The 23,324-nt window shown below is 35.7% G+C and overlaps 3 protein-coding genes and 2 long non-coding RNA genes across 11 annotated transcripts in view; 3 read left to right on the top strand and 2 right to left on the bottom strand.

The window, feature by feature from the left end:
* Window positions 1–1,371, top strand: part of LOC145203958 (uncharacterized) — a 34,944-nt gene extending 33,573 nt beyond the window's left edge. Inside the window, exon 15 of the mRNA XM_080076344.1 lies at window positions 1,232–1,371. Within this exon, the coding sequence (XP_079932470.1) occupies window positions 1,232–1,336 (105 nt within the window). The 3' untranslated portion in view covers window positions 1,337–1,371. The remainder of the gene's footprint in view (window positions 1–1,231) is intronic.
* A 1,873-nt stretch (window positions 1,372–3,244) lies between these two features.
* On the bottom strand, window positions 3,245–4,859 carry LOC145205493 (uncharacterized). The gene is made up of 2 exons (XR_013853674.1): window positions 4,562–4,859; window positions 3,245–3,562 (listed from the first exon to the last, which is right to left on the bottom strand). It is a non-coding gene; the product is annotated as an uncharacterized LOC145205493 (long non-coding RNA).
* A 3,851-nt stretch (window positions 4,860–8,710) lies between these two features.
* On the top strand, window positions 8,711–9,427 carry LOC145205157 (uncharacterized). The gene is made up of 2 exons (XR_013853605.1): window positions 8,711–8,842; window positions 9,046–9,427. It is a non-coding gene; the product is annotated as an uncharacterized LOC145205157 (long non-coding RNA).
* On the bottom strand, window positions 9,145–11,523 carry LOC145205156 (uncharacterized). Of its 5 annotated transcripts, none has more exons than XM_080077808.1 (4): window positions 11,483–11,500; window positions 10,945–11,134; window positions 10,563–10,660; window positions 9,145–10,464 (listed from the first exon to the last, which is right to left on the bottom strand). In XM_080077808.1, exons 2-4 carry the CDS (start codon window positions 10,986–10,988, stop codon window positions 10,283–10,285), a joined length of 324 nt encoding a protein of 107 aa, XP_079933934.1. In that variant the 5' UTR covers window positions 10,989–11,134; window positions 11,483–11,500; the 3' UTR covers window positions 9,145–10,282. The 5 variants fall into 5 exon arrangements, with proteins under 5 accessions (XP_079933934.1, XP_079933933.1, XP_079933938.1 ...); XM_080077807.1 differs by having other exon boundaries at window positions 11,469–11,493; XM_080077812.1 differs by having other exon boundaries at window positions 9,145–10,480; window positions 10,584–10,660; window positions 10,945–11,523.
* Window positions 11,524–14,789: 3,266 nt separating this feature from the next.
* Window positions 14,790–23,045, top strand: LOC145205445 (pre-B-cell leukemia transcription factor 1-like). 3 transcript variants are annotated; one of them, XM_080078170.1, is made up of 13 exons: window positions 14,790–14,915; window positions 15,783–15,845; window positions 18,070–18,263; window positions 19,249–19,322; window positions 20,535–20,614; window positions 20,677–20,826; window positions 20,902–21,092; window positions 21,146–21,281; window positions 21,425–21,536; window positions 21,593–21,712; window positions 22,389–22,477; window positions 22,542–22,604; window positions 22,759–23,045. In XM_080078170.1, the coding sequence occupies exons 1-13, from the start codon at window positions 14,862–14,864 to the stop codon at window positions 22,843–22,845; spliced, it is 1,413 nt and encodes a 470-aa protein (XP_079934296.1). In that variant the 5' UTR covers window positions 14,790–14,861; the 3' UTR covers window positions 22,846–23,045. The 3 variants fall into 3 exon arrangements, with proteins under 3 accessions (XP_079934296.1, XP_079934298.1, XP_079934297.1); XM_080078171.1 differs by lacking the exon at window positions 14,790–14,915 and adding an exon at window positions 15,496–15,513 and having other exon boundaries at window positions 15,783–15,849; XM_080078172.1 differs by lacking the exon at window positions 15,783–15,845.
* The last annotated feature ends 279 nt before the right edge of the window (window positions 23,046–23,324 follow it).

Below are 23,324 nucleotides of genomic sequence, written 5' to 3'. Positions count from 1 at the left end.
AGCGTGCATTATTACTCTCAAATGTTAGAACCCTAAAGTTTTATTTCATTTGGTCAATCTAATTCGCGTTAAAGCTCGCCAGTTTGCAGAAATCAGTAAATTTATATATTTTTTCCTGTACCCGCTGTATAATTTGGAAACAATATGTCAATCATGGGCCTGTATCACGTAACAATGGGTTAGACAAGTTGTATATAGATTTGGGTCGCAACTGTTCGGTTTTTGATTATTGCATCACAATGGTTAGATTGTGACACGATGGTACCAAGGTGTACCGCAAAACATGAGCAAAGGTTGCGAACTAGAACAAAACCGTATCATTTTTGGTGATAAATTTAAACGCCAATAAATTAAATTTATAGCGACCCAAGAAAAAGTTTAGGCGACCCACAGGTTGAAGACGCAAGGAGCTTAAAGTATTTCTACAATCGTATGTAATATGAGATCTTGCGAATGTATAAGCAAAATTTAGATAGACAAACGAGTTTTCTATGACAAGAAGTGGTTCTTTACTTCATTTTCAATTAACGAACAGAGATGATAGTTCGCGCACCATGTTTACATTGTTTCAATCTTGTTTGTGACGTAATAAATTGCCTTTAAAACATTCCCACGCAAAGTGATCTTACGAAACTAAACTAAATTCATTCTGTATGCGGTTATTGGATGTTTTCGAACGGAATAAGTTTACTTGAATGCGTTATGCTCACAATGAGTCCGAGTTCGCCGTCGAGCTGCCTGTTTTATTGCAAGTCCATTGATCATTTTTTATTTGATTTTTTCGGTTTAGGCAGTTGGTGACTCCAATTTAGTTCAACCCATCGGGAACCACTGGGTTGGAGCAATGCCGCTTCAGTTTCTTGCTCAGGAACGCACAAGCGACCGAGATACGATTAGAACCCATGTGATCACAAGGCGGTTGCGCTAACCACTCGGCCATCTTTTTATGTCTTTTAAGTTTGTGGTCATTTGCAGTCATTTCAAGCTGAAAATGACATAAGGCATTCCATTTGGTAAGCTTAGGTGCGCACCGAAAGGCGTCGTGTAATCGGAAGGGGTCGTAGTTTTACTATCAATAAACGTCGGTTTCACACGCGTGCTTGGCGGTCCAGCAGAAATGCACAAATCAGACGTTTGGAAAGGCATGTTTACTGAGTAGATTGACCAGGATTCCATGTAAAACTTTGTTTTTAAATTATCTGCAGCAGTTTCTCTATTTCTTCTTCGCCAGGGTGTTGAAAAGTCCGAACTATCAAGAGACGAGTCGTCACCAGCACCACCACCTCCATCTCCAGACTTTTTAACAACAAATGTGCCCAAACTAAAAACGTCTTGAAATTACTTCGCCAATAAACAAAAAAATGTGGGCTACATTTGTGTGAGAATAGAGCGTTGGTACTATACTTCTCAATATTTTTATAACAGTACGCTTCTGCCCAACGCAGCCACTGCAATTATTTTCGCATGTTGAAATAAATCCAACAAGACTGCACAGGGTAGATAACTTAGTTTATGACATCACAGACAAAACTGAAATCACTTAAATTGTACCCGAAGTTGCATGTAGTAACCAGGGGCGCCGGCACGTAGGGACAACAGTGGGCACTTGACCCCCCCTGGAATTTCAAAGTACCAAATCAAAACTACAACATTTTCTCGAAAAACGATAATGCTCTAAGAAGGGAAGTTGAGATATTCAAAGTAAATGTCAAAACAAGCATTGTTTACCCATCTGGAGTTGTTTTCATAGCCTCTGCTATTTTTATGTTTTTTAAACAGACAAAATGGTTAATAGTTGCGTGGCTGTGTAGGGATTTTTCATCTTTGACGCAAACCTACTGCATATATTTTATGCCATATCTACATAATTACTTGACATAGTAATATATCCCTGCAAGTGTGCTTTTGTCAAAACAAAACTCGATCGCCCCCTCTGGATCCGCCACTGGGTTAGGGCTGTTCTGCGGTTTCATAATACAACTAACAATAAAATCAACCTAAAAACAGTTCATTATGTTAAGTTTAGTCCCTAACCATATCCCAGTTTCACTGGTAATTTAAATACCTGCGCTCTTTACGCCATGTATCGGTGTTAAGCAAACTTTTCTACCGTGTATTCTTCACTGATCTCTACAAAGTTTATAAACACTGGATTCAGTGTTGCCAGGTCAAATTGCGGAAAAGCGCAACTTTACCCGTCAAAAGGAGCCCAATTTTACAACTATCTGAAATACAATTGATTTTCCCTACTTTCACCTATTTGTCACTTTAAATTTGAATTTGAGCTGTTTCCAGTAACACTGTTGTGAACACAGTCTGTTTATCCACTTTTCCTGCTGTTTTTTTTTAACAGAACTGTAATCTCTACTTTAAAACAAAAACGTTTCGCATTGATATCAAAATAAGATGACTTCAAAACAATGCTTTTTGCCAAAAGTCATTTCTTACTACGGTACGTGGTAACAACGAAGGCGTTTATTAAATTTCTTTGTTTGAAAATGAACGTTGCATCGCGTAGACTGAAAGCATTCTTTTGCTCAGCTGGATGTAAAATCTCCGACGCTCTGGGCAGTTTCATTAGTTCTTTTGTCAAAATTCAACTTACAGCGTTTTTGACGTCACAACAATAATGCAATCATCACTCGACATACGGCAGAAAATGTCATTTACAAACCCGCAACTTATGAAAAAAGCCCGCAACTCGACGTCAAAAGTAGCCCAATTCGGCGACAAAAGCGTAACCTGGCAGACTGGATTGCGCTACTGGCCGTCACGGTTGGGGCAGTTAAGGATCGAAATTTCCGCATGGTGTCGCCACGCAACAGTTATAGTTGTCATAACGGCACAAACGCGCTCAAATTTAGAGGCCTAAATTTCGCATTTACTCTATTAACACAACTCCACTCCGTCATATTTTTACCAAAAAACACTGCTATTTGACAATATAAATCAAGTAGAAATGGAGTATTCTAAATGGACAACATACAGATTAAAATCCGAGTTAAATAGAGGATGCACCAAAACAACTGGCAAGAGGATTTCATTTTAAGATGCGTTGTATTTCTGTTTTTTTTGCAATAGCTTGTTTTTTTCTCTGCACAACTACTTGTAGATAGACTTCAGACTAATGACAACTTCACTTGTGCTGTGAGCTTGGGGGAGAATGTAGGTAGCAGCTCTGAGTTACAGTGGCCCAAAGTATAGATACTTAAATAACCAGCTTGGATCAAATACCACACACAACTGAGGAACAAGCGAAAGTTTATTTTCATTTCAAGTCCACATGTGACAAAATTTCCAACAGTGTTGTGAAGGCTATTGTGAAAGGACACCTGGTCTGAAATGTTATCTGAGTTTTGTGTAAGTGACACATGCTTTACTGAAAAAAATGTTTTTTTTTACAATGTCAAAATGAAACTTGAAAACAGTGGAGAAATTGTAAATTCAGAATGTAATTGTGCAGCAGGAAGAGGACCTGTTGCTACATGCAAACATCTAGCAGCCACAGAAGAGCAATTTGTTAAGAAAAGTTGTCCAGATCAGCTTCAAATGTTTCACCACCCTGCAAAACAATTGAAAAGTCATTACTCACTTTATTTATTACATGTACTGTATAGTGGTGGCTTGTAAACCATGTTTTCTACAAATTAAAAAATTGAATGAAACACAACCGAACAAAGTTAAGTGCAAGGAATGTTAACCAATGAAAGTTTCGCATAAAAGCACCAAAATTTAGGAATATTATTTTGGCAACTGAAAGAAGAAATATGCAAAACTATGTGAAGTTTGCACTGTCCACAGAAGCAATATGCCATGGCAAAATGTATGAAAAAAGGGCACTTACTTTGTTCAGCAAAACAAAAAATATCCACATGAGCCCAGCAGGTCTGTTTATTATTATTTATTGACAACCAACAGCCATACCTTGCTGCAACACCAGATGCAAAGGCAGAGGAAACTGGTGTGGTTAAGATTAAATGTCCACATAGTGAAAGAAATGAAATTATTACCGAAGGTGCTAACTTCCCATATCTGGAATTTGTGAGTGAGTCTTCAATTAAAAAAATCATAAATACTACTTTCAGATTCAAGGACAGATGGGCATTGCTAATAAGCAGTACTGCTACTTTGTGGTGCATGAGTTCGAAGATTTTTAAATTTTCAGATTCAAGGACAGATGGGCATTGCTAATAAGCAGTACTGCTACTTTGTGGTGTATGAGTTCGAAGATTTTTAAGTTTTCAGATTCAAGGACAGATGGGCATTGCTAATAAGCAGTACTGCTACTTTGTGGTGTATGAATTCGAAGATTTTTAAGTTTTCAGATTCAAGGACAGATGGGCATTGCTAATAAGCAGTACTGCTACTTTGTGGTGTAATCATTTAAAGATATATTTGTGCAAAAAATACCCTTTAATAAGCATGTTTTTACTGATCCTATGTTGCCCAAATCGCAACATTTTTATGTCAAAGTGTGGCTACCAATGTTTTGTTGATAACAAGAATACATTATCATGTACTTTTTGGGCTCTTGATTAACGTTTAAATCTTTTTTACTCACCTTTATTGTTTTGTTGCCATTTGGTAAAATAATGTAAGAAACAAACCAAAAAAGAGTCCAAGTTTGTTGGTAATCATAATTACTGTCACCTAAAACTCACCTAAATAAAATAAAATCATTGTGTTTTAATGCAACAGCCAGATAGTCCTATAGACAACCCAGAAACAAAACACATTGTCCTGGACAGAACTGCCATAACCTAACTGACATACACAAAAAAATTAACACTTATCTCTAACAATCCATTGCATAACATTTGTCAACATAAAACAAACAAAAATAAGTTTATTTGACAGGCACAGCATAATGAGGCATGGATGGACAATACTAATTTACGGAAAACGGAAATGACGGAAACGACATACTAATTTACGGAAATAATTCAAATCTAATTTACGGAAATAGGAAATATTTTCAAAATGACGGAAATCGACAGAGATCATTCTCTATGCATTTCCTATGACGGAAATCATTCTCTATGCATTTCTTATGACGGAAATCGACAGAGATCACTCTCTATGTGTTTGTTATGACGGAAATCAACATAGATCATTCTCTATGCATTTCTTATGACGGAAATCGACACTCAACATTCTCTATGTGTTTCTTATGACGGAAATCGACAGAGAACATTTTCTATGTGTTTCTTATGACGGAAATCGACACTCAACATTCTCTATGTGTTTCTTATGACGGAAATCGACACTCAACATACTCTATGCATTTCTTATGACGGAAATCGACACTCAACATTCTCTATGTGTTTCTTATGACGGAAATCGAGAAGGATCATTCTCTATGCATTTCTTATGACGGAAATCGACAGAGATCATTCTCTATGCATTTCCTATGACGGAAATCGACAGAGATCATTCTCTATGCATTTCTTATGACGGAAATCGACAGAGATCACTCTCTATGTGTTTGTTATGACGGAAATCAACATAGATCATTCTCTATGCATTTCTTATGACGGAAATCGACACTCAACATTCTCTATGTGTTTCTTATGACGGAAATCGACAGAGAACATTCTCTATGTGTTTCTTTTGACGGAAATCGACAGAGAACATTCTCTATGTGTTTCTTATGACGGAAATCGACAGAGATCATTCTCTATGCATTTCTTATGACGGAAATCGACAGAGATCATTCTCTATGCATTTCTTATGACGGAAATCGACACTTAACATTCTCTATACATTTCTTATGACGGAAATCGACGTATACTATTCTCTATGCATTTCTTATGACGGAAATCGACAGAGATCATTCTCTATGTGTTTCTTATGACGGAAATCGACACTCAACATTCTATATGCATTTCTTATGACGGAAATCAACACTCAACATTCTATATGCATTTCTTATGACGGAAATCGACAGAGATCATTCTCTATGCATTTCTTATGACGGAAATCGACAGAGATCATTCTCTATGCATTTCCTATGACGGAAATCGACAGACATCATTCTCTATGCATTTCTTATGACGGAAATCGACAGAGATCACTCTCTATGTGTTTGTTATGACGGAAATCAACATAGATCATTCTCTATGCATTTCTTATGACGGAAATCGACACTCAACATTCTCTATGTGTTTCTTATGACGGAAATCGACAGAGAAAATTCTCTATGTGTTTCTTATGACGGAAATCGACAGAGAACACTCTCTGTGTGTTTCTTATGACGGAAATCGACAGAGATCACTCTCTATGTGTTTGTTATGACGAAAATCAACATAGATCATTCTCTATGTGTTTCTTATGACGGAAATCGACACTTAACATTCTCTATGTATTTCTGATTGCCTTCCTCATTCACGATCGGAAATTAATGAATCACCAGAAACAATTCCTGACTGATATAATTCCGGCAATCGGTTTGAACAAAAATCTGAAATATTCCATTCACAACAGATCGTGAAAAGGGCTTGTCAAATTGTTTGAAAAAATGCTTTCCAAAATTGACCAACATATTTTGTACAAATCACATGCTGAAAGACGTGGGACCTTGGATCAGACAAAACAGCAAAAGTGACGATGTAAAGGTTTTTTGAAAGATGACGTGGAACGTTTGATTAATGCAAATAGTAAAGTAGATTATCGTGCTTTGTATGTCACGTTTTCTAGCAAATCGACCGAGGTATTTAAAAAATACTACGACAAACAGCTCAACAACGATCTTTTGCATCATGCCTGTAAGTTCATCACAGACAGGTTTTCTGCTTTCCAGGAAGGGGCAGTTATTTCCATTACCTTCGCGTTGTTCATGCCCGAGCACTGGGCGATGCTTTCACATAACGGCAGTCTACATGTCTCTTCAAATTCCTGATGGGCAAATGAACGACACGGCAACTTATTCTTTATCAATGATGATGCGGAAATACAAAGGAAATGAAAAAAAATCGAAAGAAAAGACCACGACCCAAGGATTACGATTAGGCTACTCAGTTAATCCCGCAGCCGACGTGATAAATCCAATAGACCATTCTAAGGTTATTTCTACATCAACACCAAAAAAGAAAAGAAATATCATTCAAGTGTATGACACATTTAGCATATTAAGAGTATCTTCTATACTTTCGGAACTTGACACCAGCGACGACTGTCTACAACAAACGGAACATGCTCCTCTACCAACGCCATACCTATGGGAAAAAGTAATTGTTGAAATCAAACTACCACAAGAAAATACATCCAGTATAACGTGGAAATGCTTAGATGAACAAAATTGGTTGGATGACTTAACTATTGAGAGAGCTGTGAAGGCGATACATTCTGACACAGAAGGTTATCTATTTGGTGACAGTTTTTTGATCAATTGCTCGATTGAAAACGAGCATCAAATTATTGCAGATTTTAAATTGGGACAGATTAATGTTTGCTGCAAATACTGGAATTTATTGGTATCTGATTGTGGTAGACTTCAAACAGCGGGCAATATTTTTATTAGATTCTTTGTCAACATCATTGTCCCAAGGTAAAAATCATTTGGCGGCCACATTCAACATCGTCAAAGCATGCTTTGCAGTAGCGGTTCAAACAACCGGAATTGATGATTGGCGTTTCTTGCGATGCACCGATGTCCCACTGCAATCAAATTCATTCGATTGTGGCGTTCATTTGATTATGAACTGCTACTGCATTATAAACAAACTGCCACTACCTGCCCAAATTTCTTCAGAAAATATCTGTCGATTTCCGTCATAAGAAACACATAGAGAGTGATCTCCGTCGATTACCGTCGTAAGAAACACATAAAGAATGATCTCTGTCGATTTCCGTCATGAGAAACACATAGAGAATGTTGAGTGTCGATTTCCGTCATAAGAAACACATAGAGAATGATCTCTGTCGATTTCCGTCATAAGAAATGCATAGAGAATAGTATACGTCGATTTCCGTCATAAGAAATGTATAGAGAATGTTAAGTGTCGATTTCCGTCATAAGAAAAACATAGAGAATGATCTCTGTCGGTTTCCGTCATAAGAAACACATAGAGAATGATCTCTGTCGATTTCCGTCATAAGAATCGCATAGAGAATGATCCTTCTCGATTTTCGTCATTTTGAAAATATTTCCTATTTCCGTAAATTAGATTTGAATTATTTCCGTCTTTTCCTATTTCCGTAAATTAGTATGTCGTTTCTTTCGTTTCCGTCATTTCCGTTTTCCGTAAATTAGTATTGTCCGGCATGGATTGCTTTAATATCTTGTATATTTTAGCAAGTCCTATGACTCTCTCAACATGGATTCTTCTGATGCAGTAGGCCTGTCCTTTACAACTGAAATATTTTCAAGATGGCTTTTTCCTTTTAGCATTGTTAGGGATGTTAACAAATACATCAAAGGATGCTGACAAATCTTGCACTCTGATTCCTCTATCTGCCATAATGCTGTCTTTGGGTTAAAAAAAACTCTGAGGCATTTTAGTATAGTACAGTATAGTAATCTTCTATTACTTGCCTAAACCAGCAATATGATTAATTTCCTAAACTTTTCTTTCACACGTTCGAATTCATCAGACAACAGTAGTCCCGCAATACAAATCCGCCGCCAACAATAACTGTTGCGTGGCGACATCGTGTGGTCATTTAATATTTTAATTAACTGCCCCATTGAAGATAATTTGACCATAGATAACTTAAGTTATCTATGATGGTAAGCACTTTTTTCCAAGGAATGCAGCCTGACTACCATGAATAAAAATGTACGCATTATGACGTCACATACCGTTGTAAACAAACTGGCGCCAGTTTGTGTTCTTGGTTTTAGGTAGGTAAGTTATATTGTGTACGCTCTCAAAAGGAGTTTGAGGTACTTATTAAACATTAAATGCGTATAAACACTCCCATATAAAAGATTCAATGTTAGGGTTGATTCTGATGAAGTTTTGCTCCTACTCGTGAACTTCACTGTCCTGTTTTTTTAATATATATACTCGAACTATTTTATTCAACATCGAATTTTTAACACAGTTGGGAGACCCAGCCATATTGCGACTTAAATGACTAACAAAACGGAACTGTTCTCCCTTTTTAAATGGAAACTTTTTCTGAGAAATGAAGACCACAAAGCTGTGCAAATGCCTTTTTATTTTTGGTATAAACTCCACCCAGAACCTACTACACCATACACAATGTTTTGATCATGCATTAATATCCTAACATAAAACACAGTTTACTGGCTAGTTTGAAGCAAACATGTTTGCGATTTTCTTAAAAAAGCATTTAATCATACAATTGTAATTACAGAAGCCATATTTTTGTTTTAAACAAAAAAATCCATGTTTCACATTCTCTTTCACATTTCTGTTTTGTAACATTTTACTGTTTGTGCCAGTGCATTGCAAAAGGCTGTTTTATTCATAAATTAAACACACATAAAATATGAGTCCTTTAGTTATATGAAGTACAAGCCTGTGACTATCATTAAAAAGGCAAATTAGGTAATCATATTGATTTTGAAATTGTATTGTAAATGAATCAATAAACAAACATCAGTTTTTCAAAAACTTCAGAAAGAAAATAAGGAATATTCATTTTTATTATAATATTAAACTGAAAGTATACAATTTGATTGAAATAGTTACAGTAAAATTTGACCGTAGTGAGAAGGTTTTTACCAACAAAAATACCAAAAACACATTTGCTGAAAGATGTGACAGGTTTGTCAATTAGAACAAAAACCTCAAGTTATTGGTATATTTAGCTCCTGATGTTAATTAAACCTTAACTGAGTCTTCCTCACAAAATGTAAAAATAACCCAATAGTACCAAGAAAAAAATCTGCACTCAGCATGCATAAAAACAGCTTCCATTATATAAACTATCTTCAAATGTCATTTGTGGTAAATATCATACAAGAAAAAAAAAATGTTTGTACTACTGTATTCGACAACCAAGCTCTAATTGGTTGGAGAAATGATTAATTTATCAATGGGTAATAACCAACACCCAGACAATATGCAATCTTTATTCTGACTGCCTGTAGAATGTAGACCAGTGGTTCTTAACCTTTTTTTCTTTTTTTTGCACCCCCCTGGGTTTCTTAATTATAATATATAGAATAGATCTAACCAACCTTAATGATTCAGCATCCCCGCACCCCCTAGGAACAGTTCTCACACCCCTTGGGGGTACGAGAACCCTTGGTTAAGAACCCCTGATGTAGACATTGCTAAAGAAATACTAAACCTTTTCAACAAAAATAAAACTACCATGGCAACAGATTTACATATTGTATGAGCAATAAATTTTGTACATTGGAAGAAAATTTAGTATAGCCATATACACTGCAAAAATACCTGCGCACAATTATCAGCCCGATAACACAGGCGTGCATGCTGGAGATTTTATGTGAGAGTGGGTTGCACAGAAAGAAAGTGTACTGCAAGTCTGCAACCAACAAAATCTGTATTAGAAAATAGAAAAAAAATGTTTTTAAGTATTTCTAGAAGTTGCACTTTTTTCAGTCATAAACACCATGCACTCACTGGATGACAATAGTAACTGACCAAATTTCTTGTTGATGCTATCATCTTGTGTAAACATCACCTCATTGCAAGAAGCATCTTTTACTTGTTTATGAGATCTGTTTATAAATTCAGAATCAATATTGATGTAAAAACCTGAACTTTCTGAATTAGTAAAATTAGTAACTAAAAGTTAAGTTTTTATGAGGAACACAGTATGTACTATTTTGAGTGAGTATTCATTTTTTAAGGCAGGGGTCTTTGGTTAACTGGACATTTTTAATGAAGCAAAATCCTTTCAAAAATTAGGGTTTTTTTCTGTTAACTTGTGAAGTTTCTGTTATTTATGTCTGTTCTTAATCTGACACAAAAATATGTTTGTGTTCTGCCATCTGATACCTACCTCACACTTATTGGTTGATTTCTTGTCCCTGATTTCAACACCATTTTGTTGCTTTTGTAATTGGCAGGCAAAATTGTTAAAGTTGAGCAATATGTTCCCAATGGTGATGGTCATGGCATGTCAGTCAGGAAAAAAGGTTTCGCCCATCAGAACCAAATGCTTTCACCAGTGGCTGACTTGATGCTGTAGACTTGAAGGGCACATGACCTGTATTATACTATTTTAGTATACTATAAAATATTTTAAAATTTTTGTAAACTATAGTACAGTGTAGCTGTTCTTTATAGGCTACAGTCTTTCTAAAAAAACAAACAAAAATACATTGTGTGATATTAAACAGGTTGCAGACGATGTTCGCGACTTTGCGCAAAATAAATTACAATTCAAAATGTTATCCGTAAAGTTTTTTTAACAAAAATAGTTGGTGCAGACTGCAGACTACATGTCACATTATAACAAGAAGCAACAAAACCGGTATCACCACGCGCCAAATTGAAACCAACTACCATGACGGAAACAATCACCTGGCTATAGTTACCGTAGTCAGGCTGCATTCCTTGGAAAAAAGTGCTTACCATCTATGATTTGACCATGATTTGACGCCGAAAACTAGCGGCACTGGAGTCCGGTTCACTTTAGGTTAAGAAGGTAACGTCAGGTCAAATGTTTGGAAAATGTTTGTTTTTAACGTTATTTATGATTTTAAACCTTCACCTGACCCGAATAGCCCTAACCGCCGGCATTTCTACAAGTCTGCAAAAGAAAGAAAGAAATTAAACTATTTGACATTTGATCTAAAGTGAACCGGACTCCAGTGCCGCTAGTTATTGGCGTCAAAGTATCTACCGATTTTTTGCTTTTAAATTGTAAATTATTTTGCAATTTGTCATGGTGCCTAAAATGTTCTTGTTAGTTTTTCTTATTTTTGGAAAAATAAAGCCGATTATATTTGGCAGTTGGCATCCATATTTAGAATCAGAATTTAAAACTTTCAAATATATACTTCGGTAGTTTAGAAAATTGTGAAAGTTAATTACTTGGCTTTTGCGCAGCAGCTCAATTGTTTTAGCGAAAGTTCAAAGGGCCCCACAAAACTGAGTTTATGATTCTGACAAATGACAACTATATTTGCGTAAAGTTGCGTTCGTGTTTAAGCAATTAAGCTTGTGTTAAAAAAATGCACAATGTGTGTAGGTTTTGTACGGGCTACTCAAAAATATGCAATTTATCAATGAAACTTATTTCAATGCTGACGGTTAGGGCAGTGGTTCCCAAACTGCTGGCCATGGCCCAGTGGCCAGTACTAGGACACCAAGACATTTTCAATGGGCCACAGAGCCATTTGAACAGATTCTACTGTTTTGTTATACTGTAGATATTATGCGCTTTGTTTCGAAAAACTTAATATTTGCAAAGAATTCCGAATCTTGTATTCAAATTTCAGGAGCATGTATCTCATTCAAAAAAATTGCTATAAACCATTTCGCCTGTTTTTGAGTTATTTTTTTGTTCCCAAACTATTAAATAGACATTTGGGCCACAGACCAAAAAAGTTTGTGAACCCCTGGTCTAGGGGTATTATACCTATTAGGGTTTCGGTGAGGGTTTGTCATGACAAACATTCAGTATCATGAGTTGTTTATAGTACGATCCGGGCATCCAGCCCTCCAAGCAAAATTTTCCAGCCTGCAGCCCACTTAGAAAAGTAACTACTCACTTGATGGTGAAACTAAATGTTTCATCACAATCATAAGACAGTACGTTAGTTGACACTTGACAGTCTTACATCTATAGGGGTAAAGAAGGAAGTTAATGGTACTGGACTGAATTTTGTCCAATATTTAGGCAATAGCTAAACAGAAAATAACTACCCAAAATTCAAGTTCAACAGTATGGTAAACAGTAACTGTAACTGAATTAGAAGTGAAAAATTAGCATGACAGGCTGCAACCTGGTTGGTCTTGGTTTCATCCTGCTGCACACTAATGCTTGCATGTATGAGTTTTGTACTTTGTCCTAGTTCATTAGTGCTCTTTTTTTGTGCAAAGGATTTGGGGCCTTCAAATACTGCAGGTCCGCTTGGTGCGCTAAGTGCACTTGGTCTGCTAGGTACTTCACTTGGTGTGCTGGGTACTTCGCTTGGTATACTGCAGGTAACTCGTTTTAATGCAGCAAAGCCTGTAAATAGTGCAGGTAACCTTTTTTGAAGAGAGTAAACTCATAGTTAGTGCGATGGTTAGGGTTTTGGGTGTGTGTTGGGACTATCGTAGCACGTTTTTAGCATTATTTACGTGTTTAACGTTATCTGCAGTATTTACGATTCGTCGCATAAAAACAGGTCAGCTGTAGTATTTTCGAGTCATGTTGCACCTAGTATGAGTTTAATCGCACTAAAGTGAATGCATTTTTAAGTTACGTTGCATGAAAAAAGGTTACCAAGCGCACCTGTAGTATTCGAAGGCACCCCAACAGATTTGGAAAAGGTGGTCGGACTTGTGAAGTACCAGTGAACAGCGAATAAAAAAATCAGTTTTTAACTTGATAGCTTGAAAAAATGTGGCAGAAAAAATGCTTAAAATTTGTGCATCTTTACCTAAAAATACCACAGTTACTCATAACAAACTAACTCTTTTTGAAATCGCCTGTTTTTTGTCATAGAAAATATTTTACACTAGAGTTAGCTTAAATTTTTTCTACTGTTATATAATTATGAATTTTTGGGCACACATCAGGAACTTTTTTAAAGAAGAATAATTGTGTGACATTCATTTAACTGGAACAGTATGGAGTCTTAATACTTTTTCTATTTAGTTTTGACCATAGGAAAATTACAAAAGGATCATGTCAAATCATAACTTTCAAATTGAACCCAGGGTTTCATATGTTTTATGGAACAAATTTGTGTTACATGCTTGACCCAAACATGTGGAGCATTGTTCGTCAAGTAAACATGTCATCTCTTCTCACATAATATATTCTTTCTCTTTTTATGGGCTCACATCGGATGTTACAGTTTGTTACTGGATTTGTGTGGTGTTTGGGCACCCCCCTCAGAAAAGTTTTGAGACTGACACTCACATTTCAACTTGTATTACTAAACTTATTGCTTGCATCTGCTATGCTATAACAGTCTTCATAGGTTGCCTACACATGAATTTTTTTTACCGTGAGTACAAAACACACACCCTGACAGTGGTGATAAGGACAATGTCATCTAACATGAAATTAAAATAAATCAGTTAGATATTAGAAATTATATTGATGTTCTTTACATCATAAATTTTGCATTCATAGCTTATTTTTGCAGAATATTTTAGTCCACTTATTACTTCCCAATCTGTTTGTGGTAACAAATATGTTTTGTCCATATATCCAACTTTGGGTGGTCCAAATAATAGGGCATGGGCAGTAGCCTTTTGCAGCCTAAAACGCTTCCCTGCACCATCGTATGTATTGCAGTAGGCATAGTCCATAGTTTTTGTGGCAATTATCGGAACTCTGGGACTTCAAAAAAGCGCCAACAAAAGTGCACAGTTGATAAAACAGCAAATTTAGTTTTTTATTACAAAAGAGTTTCTCTTTTTGCAGCCTTTTCTTTTTGTGGCGAGTTTGGAAAAAGCAAAAAATAATCAGTTTGTTTGAAATAATCTTGTAAATCTTAAAATAGATTTACATTGCACAAACACACCACAATGTAAAAAAAAATCTTTGACACTGTCTTTGTCTATGCTTCTGAAATTTTGAAAAAAGTGTTTGTTCAACTTTCACATGAAAGTGAAAATGTTTTAAAACCCCATTAAATGTTTTTTTAAAGCAAAATGCACTTAACTGGATGATTTTTTTTAACAAAGTTGGACCTGTTCATTGTAGATCTTCAGCTGTAATGCATGTAAAATTATGTAATTTTGTGGCATGAAATGACTGACCAAGGATCTTATATCAGCCCTCCGACATCACTCAGCAACTTACAGGTAATTATGGCTCCCCTTCCCTGAAGGGGACACATATTGTTTTTGTCTATATATTTTTTTTCTTTTTTTCCGTCTAACGCAGATCTGTTCCCATGTTTTGGTCAAGAAAGAATGGTTCAAACTTTTTCTAATTTACACACATTATAGATATTGGTCTAAAGACGGTCCATGTGAATTATGACCCCATTTGATCCCTCGGTTCACCCACAGCCCCCCAAAACGTGAAATTTTTAAAACCGCTATACTTGCTGAAGTACTTCATTTAGGAGTTATATGCTTTGTTGTTTGGTCCAATATAAGGTATTTCAAAGAATTTTATACTTTAAAAAAAGATTTACCCATTTTACCCCTTTAACCCCAAAATATTCGTTTGTGTCTAACGCTGGTTTGTTAAATGCGATTGGTCAAGAAAGAGTGCTTTAAATTTCTTCAAATTTGCACAGATGTTAGTTATTGTTCCGAATCTGATCCTTCTGAAGTTTGACCCCAAACGACCCAGCGGTTCACCCACAGGCCCCCAAAACGAAAAAAATGTAAAACAGCTGTACTGACTAACGTACATAATCTGAGAGTTTCATGCTTTGTTGGTTGGTGCAATGTAAGCTATTCTAAAGAATTTTGTAACTTTTTATTGGATTCACCCATTTTTACCCCTTAAACCCCCAAATAATAAGTTTTAGGCCAGAAATACAAGCCCTAATGTGCTGAAATGTTAAACAATTGTTTGCAGTAGGTTATTTGTTTAATATTTAAAAAATGTGCCTTAATCTGCCAAATAGTTACTTTTACAGTCCATAATATGTGTACACTGTCAGTCAGATAGAAGTCTCAACTCTCAAGGTAGTAATTCACTTGTTTACGATTAAGGCGGGTGAATGCAGCGGGAGTGCTCAGCTTGACGACCGGACGGACATTTTACGAGACAGTCATGTTGGTGATTAGAAATCAGCAGTTTTTGCGCAGCTATGCTATGTCGTTTTATTAAGTTATCACTCACATTTTCAGTTTTGGCAAAGGTTTCACACATATGACACGATTTAAACCTAATAAGCGTGCTTCGGTTTCGTATAATGTCAAGCAAAACTTTGTCAAACAAACTAAATATGAAAAAATAAACTTGACTTTTTTGCAAGATAAAAGTTTTTTAAATGCTCGTTGTCAGGTTGGCCGCGGGTTACTTAAGGTCAATTAGTAGGTATTACTAACACAGTTCAGAACTTTCTTTCGCCATAACGTAGCGTTTTTTTTTTGTTTTTTTTTAATCAAATACTCAAGGCATGTATAAATTAGGTCAAACGGTGTTGTTGAACACCAAGGACGGCGTGCTATTGAAAACGGTGTCAAAAGGTCAAACAGTCGTTTGGTGTGTGCACCCTAAAGGTTCCTACAGGTCAATGGTACTCATTTTGCGAAACAAAGTTAAATGAAAAACTCGTTTTGCGAAACAAAGTTAAATGATGTATACACTTGCGGCAAATCGCTTTTTAATTGTCTGTAACACAACTGTTACAGCTTTCTAGAAAAAATTGTGTTTAAAACCCGACCTTGGACGACAATATCTGGGTCAAAGCAAGAGATTAAATTGAAAGTATTTGTTTCGTTCTTTTTTAATGTTTTTGTAATTATACGACAATAATAATAAGTGCCAAAAAATACAACAAAATTTTTCATTGTTGGGTTAACACTTTCTAAAAATTTGTTCTTAAGAATTTAAAAATCACCGCAACATTTGTTTACCGTAACTCCGCACAAACACGCATGTGGGAACCCATTAGTTTTTGTTTACAAAAACAATCATATGTGTAGATCAAATGATGTGTATAGTAAATTGGTAAATATCGTATAAAATATATAAAATGGAAGTATATCAGAAAGCCACCGTTCTAGTTAATCCAAACTTGATCTTCCAGAAGTTTGACCCCGAATTACCCAGTGGTTCACCTACAGGCCCCCGAAATGTAAAATTATAATGCTGGTTTGTAACGCTCATGTGGTAAAGAAAGAGTGCTTCAAATTTATTCAAATTTGGACATATGTTAGTTATTAATCTAAACTTGATCCTTGAGAAGTTTGCCCCTGAATGACCCAGTGGTTCACCCACAGGAAACATAAATCTGTATAACGCTCTTTGGAATGCTCGACGATTTACGAGACGTCGTGTCAGTGATTAGAAATCAGCTGTTTTTGCACAGCAATGCTATGTCGTTTTATTAAGTTATCACACACATTTTCAGATTTGGCGAAGGTTTCACACCTATGACGTGATATAAACATGCTTCGGTTTCGTATATGTCAAGCAAAACTGTGTTAATCAACATAAAGATGAAAAAATAACTTGACTTTTTTGCAAGATAAATGTTTTTTTAAATGCTCGTTGTCAGCTTGGCCGCCGCATGACCACAGGTTACTAAAGGTCAGCCAGTAGGTGTTACAAACACAGTTCAGAACTTTTTTTCGTCATAAGTCATAATGTAGCTATTTATTTTTATTTTAGACAATCAATTTAGGAATCAATATTTAAGGCATGTATAAATTAGGCAAATGGTATTGTTGAACACTAAGGACGGCATGCAATTGAAAATGCTGTCAAAAGGACAAACAGTCGTTTGGCGTATGCACCCTGAGAGGTTACTACAGGTCAATGGTACTCGTTTTGCGAAAGAAAGTTAAATGAAAAAAACTTTGTTATGTATACACTTGTAGCAATTTGCTTTTTAATGTATAGTGTCTGTAACACAACTGTTACGGCTTTCTAGAAAGAATTGTGTTTAAAACCTGACCTTGGACAGCAATAACTGGGTCAAAGCAAGATAAGTAATTATATGACAATAATAGTGCAAAAAGAATACAAACATATTTTTTTGATTGTTGGGTTAAAGCTTTCTAAAAATTTGTCCTTAAAAAATCTAAAAATGACCGCAACATTTGTTTACCGTAAATCCGTACAAACATGCATGTGGGGACCCATTCGTTTTTGTTTAGAAAAACAATCATATGTGTAGATTAAATGATGTGTATAGGAAATTGGATAGGATATAGAATATATAAAATGGAAGTATATCAGAAAGCCACCTTTCTAGTTTGATTTGAAATGCGAATGATTATTTGATTCCGGCTTTTAGCATCAAATGTTCATGTAACTTCTATGTTATAGGGTTTTATGACTGGACCAATGCATGGTGGTGGTGACTACAACACTAATAGTTCTGGAGGTCCCAGCACTGTAGAGTTGGAAAACAGAAGCAACAATGATGGTATATTGAATGTGACTAGAAAACAAGACATCAGTGATGTTTTGCAACAAATCATGACCATAACAGACCAAAGCTTGGATGAGGCGCAAGCCAGGTATTGTTGGTTAAAGTTTAATAACTAAGTCAAATATGATTGTAATTAAAAGAAAAAACAGTTACTGAATGTGTTTATTCCATATTTTTATTTATTTGTTTTTTAGGCTTACCATTTCTAATGGTCCTTAATATTCGTTTTTACATTTACCGTTCCTAAAGGTCCGAAATACAGGCCCTATGCGCTGAAAATGCATTGAAATTTTAAGCAATTGTTTGTAGTGGGTTTCTTGTTTAGTATTTATGACAAGAGGTCACTGAAGGTCAACTTGTATGTATGGCAAAACCCTGTAAGAATGATTTTACATCACAAAAGAACTTCTTTATGTTTGGTCAAATAAAAATAAGTTGTTGAACACTGGACTGTGTGCTATTGAAAAACGTGTTAATAGGGTCATTAACGGTTATTTGGCTTTTGCATGGCGATAGTTTACTGCAGGTCAATATACGTTTTGCGAAACAAAGGTAAGTGAAGAACAATTTGTTATGTGTACCTTTGCTGCAAATGGCTCCCTAATTGTTAGTGATTCTAATTTTAGAGATTTAGATAGCTTTTAGAGATTAAATTCGAAGGGGATTTGAAGATTTTCTGCCGCTCTTTGTTACCACTTTTGAAAACAGATGACAAGATAATGATTTATAAAAAATATGGACAAACCATTCAAATTTGGTTTTATGCTTTTTATTAATTTGTCCTTAAGAATCTAAAAATAACCTGAAGATTTTTATAGTGTAATCAATTGCCATCAACACATGTTTGGCCACCCATTTGTTTATGCTTGCAAAAACAATCATGTGTGTAGATCAAATGGTGTGTATAGTAAATCAGTAAATAGGATGTAGAATATATAAAATGAAAATATAAAGGATAGCCACCTTTAAAGTTTGGACCTCTATGCTTAAGGGAAGCGGCATGATGAGTTTTCATGTGGTTGGTTTCCAACCACTATTTTAAGATTTTTAATTGGTATGCTGTATATTTGCAGAAAACATGCACTTAATGTTCATCGAATGAAAGGAGCTTTGTTTCAAGTCTTATGTGAAATCAAAGAAAAGTCAGGTTAGTGTTAAGTGGGTATTTTGCCCCCGCCTGATAGATTTGGATGAAACTTTTAAGCTTCAAGGAAAATGTTCAGTTCATCTGTAGTTTATCTTACTGCTTTGCTGCACCATTTCAGTGCAGTCATATGGGGGCCAGTGAGTCATCTTGGGAGTGATACAACTGTGGACAATTCACAATGGTATAATCCACATACAGTCAGAAATTAATGAAAGGTGGTGGGAAAACTAGTGGGGCTATATAATTAAATACAACAATTTGCATCCCACAAAGGTGTAGTCTACAAACTGTCAAAATTTCATCCGGTTCTGACTTTGTTTAAAAAATTCACGCATTTTATGATTAGTGATGTAAATGTTGGGGCTACAGGGCAAAGCACACCGATTGACACCTAAAAATGGCACATTCTACAAACTGTTCGAATTTTATCCAACTCTAACATTGTATACAGTTTTGCCCCATGTTTGTGACTTGGTGGGTAATTGCCCAGGGGTTCTACAGCCAAACTAATCAAATAACGACCACAATGATCAAGTCTAATATGCAAAAAAATTGTCATTTTTAAAAAAAGTTTACTGTTGTGGCTATGTAGTAAAAATAGATGACAAGACTGTGTCTACCCCCTGTTTCATCCCAATCTTATGTAAATTTCTTGTCAAAAGTGCATGGACCAACTCAAATGAGGGGGCCCAAAAAAGGGGAAAAAATAACATGATGCTATCAACTTTAAAAAATGTGTCACAAATATGTAACGTGGCTGGCATGTGGCGTTTTGAATTTTTCACTGCTAACGTTTTAAAATCATCTGGTAGAAAACAGGGTAATTTTAAACAAATATGAACTTGCTTAAAGCGAATAAATTATGCTGATAAAAGGGGGAAGTTTCTTTTTGTTTTTTACTCCTTCTATGAAAAGTACAGACTTTTTACCAGTTTGTTTTCTGCTCAAATACTCAAAGAATGCATTGAAAACTGAGAGGAAAGAAACAGGGAGGCTTTTCTCTTGCCCTTTGCCTTTTGACACTCGTTTTAACAACATACTCCTCACAAACCTGGACACAAAAATGGGCGCAGCAAATTGTAACATTTGCTTAAAGTAAAATGTATCTACAAAAGCACAAGCTGAACGACAAGCAATGAAGGATCTTAATTATATACCTAGCATGCCGTAGAGCAGTGTGAACTTGCCTTTTAACAAGTAACATGTTTTAAGTTTTAAATATGCGATCTCCTCCTGAAGATGAACCACCTGACCCACAGCAGCTTCGTCTGGATAGAATGCTTGAATCAGAGGTTTGAGATCTATTTTTTGCTTCCATTTTGCATGTTAAAAAACTATAACTTAACCCTTACAGGGCGTGTCTGGTCCAGAAGGTAGTGGCTCAGCTGCTGCAGTCGCAGCAGCTGCCTCTTCAGGAAATGATAATGCTGAACATAGTGATTATCGTGCAAAGTTAGCCCAAATTCGACAGATATATCACTCAGAGTTAGAAAAATACAATCAGGTATTATGGATGTTGTATGATGAAGACATGTTTATGCTGTTTTTGTGTGCTTTATAAATGCTGTTTGTTTTATAGGCATGTAATGAGTTCACTAGCCATGTCATGAACCTTTTACGAGAACAAAGTCGCACAAGGCCAATTTCCAACAAAGAAATTGAAAGAATGATAACAATAATTACCAAAAAGTTTAACAACATCCAACTTCAGCTAAAGCAAAGCACTTGTGAAGCAGTTATGATACTCAGATCCCGTTTTTTGGATGCTAGGTAATAGTACCATGTGTTATCTATGTTTTTATCTAATTACCTGTATTTCACAGACGAAAAAGACGGAATTTTAGCAAGCAGGCAACTGAGGTTTTAAATGAATACTTTTACTCACATCTAAGTAATCCCTACCCAAGTGAAGAAGCAAAAGAAGAATTGGCCAGAAAATGTACAATTACTGTATCTCAGGTAAAAAACTACACTTTGGTTTTAAACATTTAAATTTGGCTTTTCGTGCTTATTGTGCAGGAAAAGGCAATGTACTGTAATACATGTGTTTCATGTATTTGTACTAAAATCACTGTAAATTATCTTATGTATCATTATCATAGGTTTCTAATTGGTTTGGAAACAAAAGAATTCGCTACAAAAAAAACATCGGAAAGTTTCAAGAAGAAGCAAACTTGTATGCAGCCAAAACAGCACAAGCAGCTGTTAGTGCAGGTGAGACATTATTGTGAGATCAAGTGTTTTCAGAAATACTGAAATTATTGTTGAAGCACAACAAGCATGTGTCCAGCAAGATGGAATAAGTGGAACGCCACCAGACCAGGATTCCAACCAAACACTGATGGAAGGATCCCCAGACACAGGATCTGATACACCTACTTCAGGCCAAAGTAGATTTTTGCATAGAAATACTCTGAAAATTGTAGACAAAAAGTTGCACAAGTCATGTGGTGCAGTTGTTAAATTGTAAAATTATATAGAATGTATAGGTGTCTCCTGTAACTAGGAATGTTCCTTTCTTCTATTACAAGAACTCGATTGTTTGTACATAATCACAATTCTTTACTCTTGTCTGTGATTCTTTGTTTCTGCAAACTTTAATGTACTAAGTTACAAAACGTTCTGTTGAACCAAAAATCCCTTTGCGGGTTTGGCGAGCCCTGCTCTAAAAAAAGAAACGAAGTTTTTCATACCTATGGTTATCACAAAGAAAAGTTATGAGCTTATATTAAATCATCGGTGCAGCTAAATCTTGCTTTCAAAATTTTGGCAAATGGTGGTTGTGCAAGATTAGGATGATTTTGAAATGCTTGTGACATATTTTGTGTAAAAAGTTTATAAAAGTGAGTAAACTGTTGTTTTAAGCAGGCCTCCAGTAAGTACATAATTCGCTACTTTCCATGTGTGGGAGTCCATAATTTAAAAAATGTTGGAAAATAAGTGCCCAAATCCTAAGAAAATTCACAATAAACCTATAATGCCTTTGTATTTTTTTACGTACAATGTGTAATTTGTGTATTTAACACTATAAGGAACTGTTTAAATGACCATGACATTTTGTTGCAGATTACTCGAGTCCTTCTCAACGAGCATACGGGCAACAGGGTGAAATGTTCATCGGAGTTAATGGAGACCGTTTTGCCAATCAACAACAGGTACCAGTATTTTTTTTTGCTGCACAAAATAGAACTTTTACTAATAATTATAACTTCTTTGCAGAATGTGGGATTTGGTGGAGAAAGAAATGCTTTGGGTGGACAAGCTAACATATACAGTCCACAGGTGGGTATGAAAATTTAGGAAACAAATTTAAACCCAATTTGGACAAAAATAAGTTGCAATTTTTGTTTAGCTGAATATGTTCAGGGTTGTTATCTGGAAGTGAATTTTCTGTTTTGATTAAAAATGCCATTACTAGCATTTAATGTTTATCTAGAATGGTGTGTGGTCAAGACAAGACACCAGTGGAGGTTCGGCACAAAATGTCACTTCACCAGCCAGTCAATCGGATTCTGTTGATTAGTTTTAAACTAGTAAACAGGTTTTATGTTGCTTTTGATCAAAATTGACATTCAAAATTATTTTTAAATACGATATGTTTGAACACAGACAAACAAAAGCTGCCAAAATTTGTTTTTAATTGGAATTTCAATGCACCCTTTCTGTGTTGTTTGTTACGCTTGTATATACACAAAATAAACTCCTTGTACATGTGTTGGAAAACAGTCTTGTCACCAGGGGTATGTTTCATATAAAAATGTGCCTCTATAACAGAGTCTAGTGCACTACTTACTTACTAACGAATTCCACTGTCAACTTGCAGACTAGTCTCACTTCTCTACATCACCTGGTGATGTGTGTATGTTCTTATACCGAAAGTGCAATCCTTATGGCTGAGCGGTAGAAAATTAAATCCTGAAGCAAATATGGCCCAGTAGTCTTCCACTTTTGCCTACAGTTGTGATTATTCTTTACAAATACCGAAAGCAGGAAACCAATATG

The sequence above is a fragment of the Phallusia mammillata genome, chromosome 8, assembly GCF_965637545.1.
Source record: "Phallusia mammillata chromosome 8, kaPhaMamm4.hap1.1, whole genome shotgun sequence".
Classification (NCBI taxonomy): domain Eukaryota; kingdom Metazoa; phylum Chordata; class Ascidiacea; order Phlebobranchia; family Ascidiidae; genus Phallusia; species Phallusia mammillata.
This window is presented reverse-complemented; position numbering and strand designations above follow the sequence as displayed.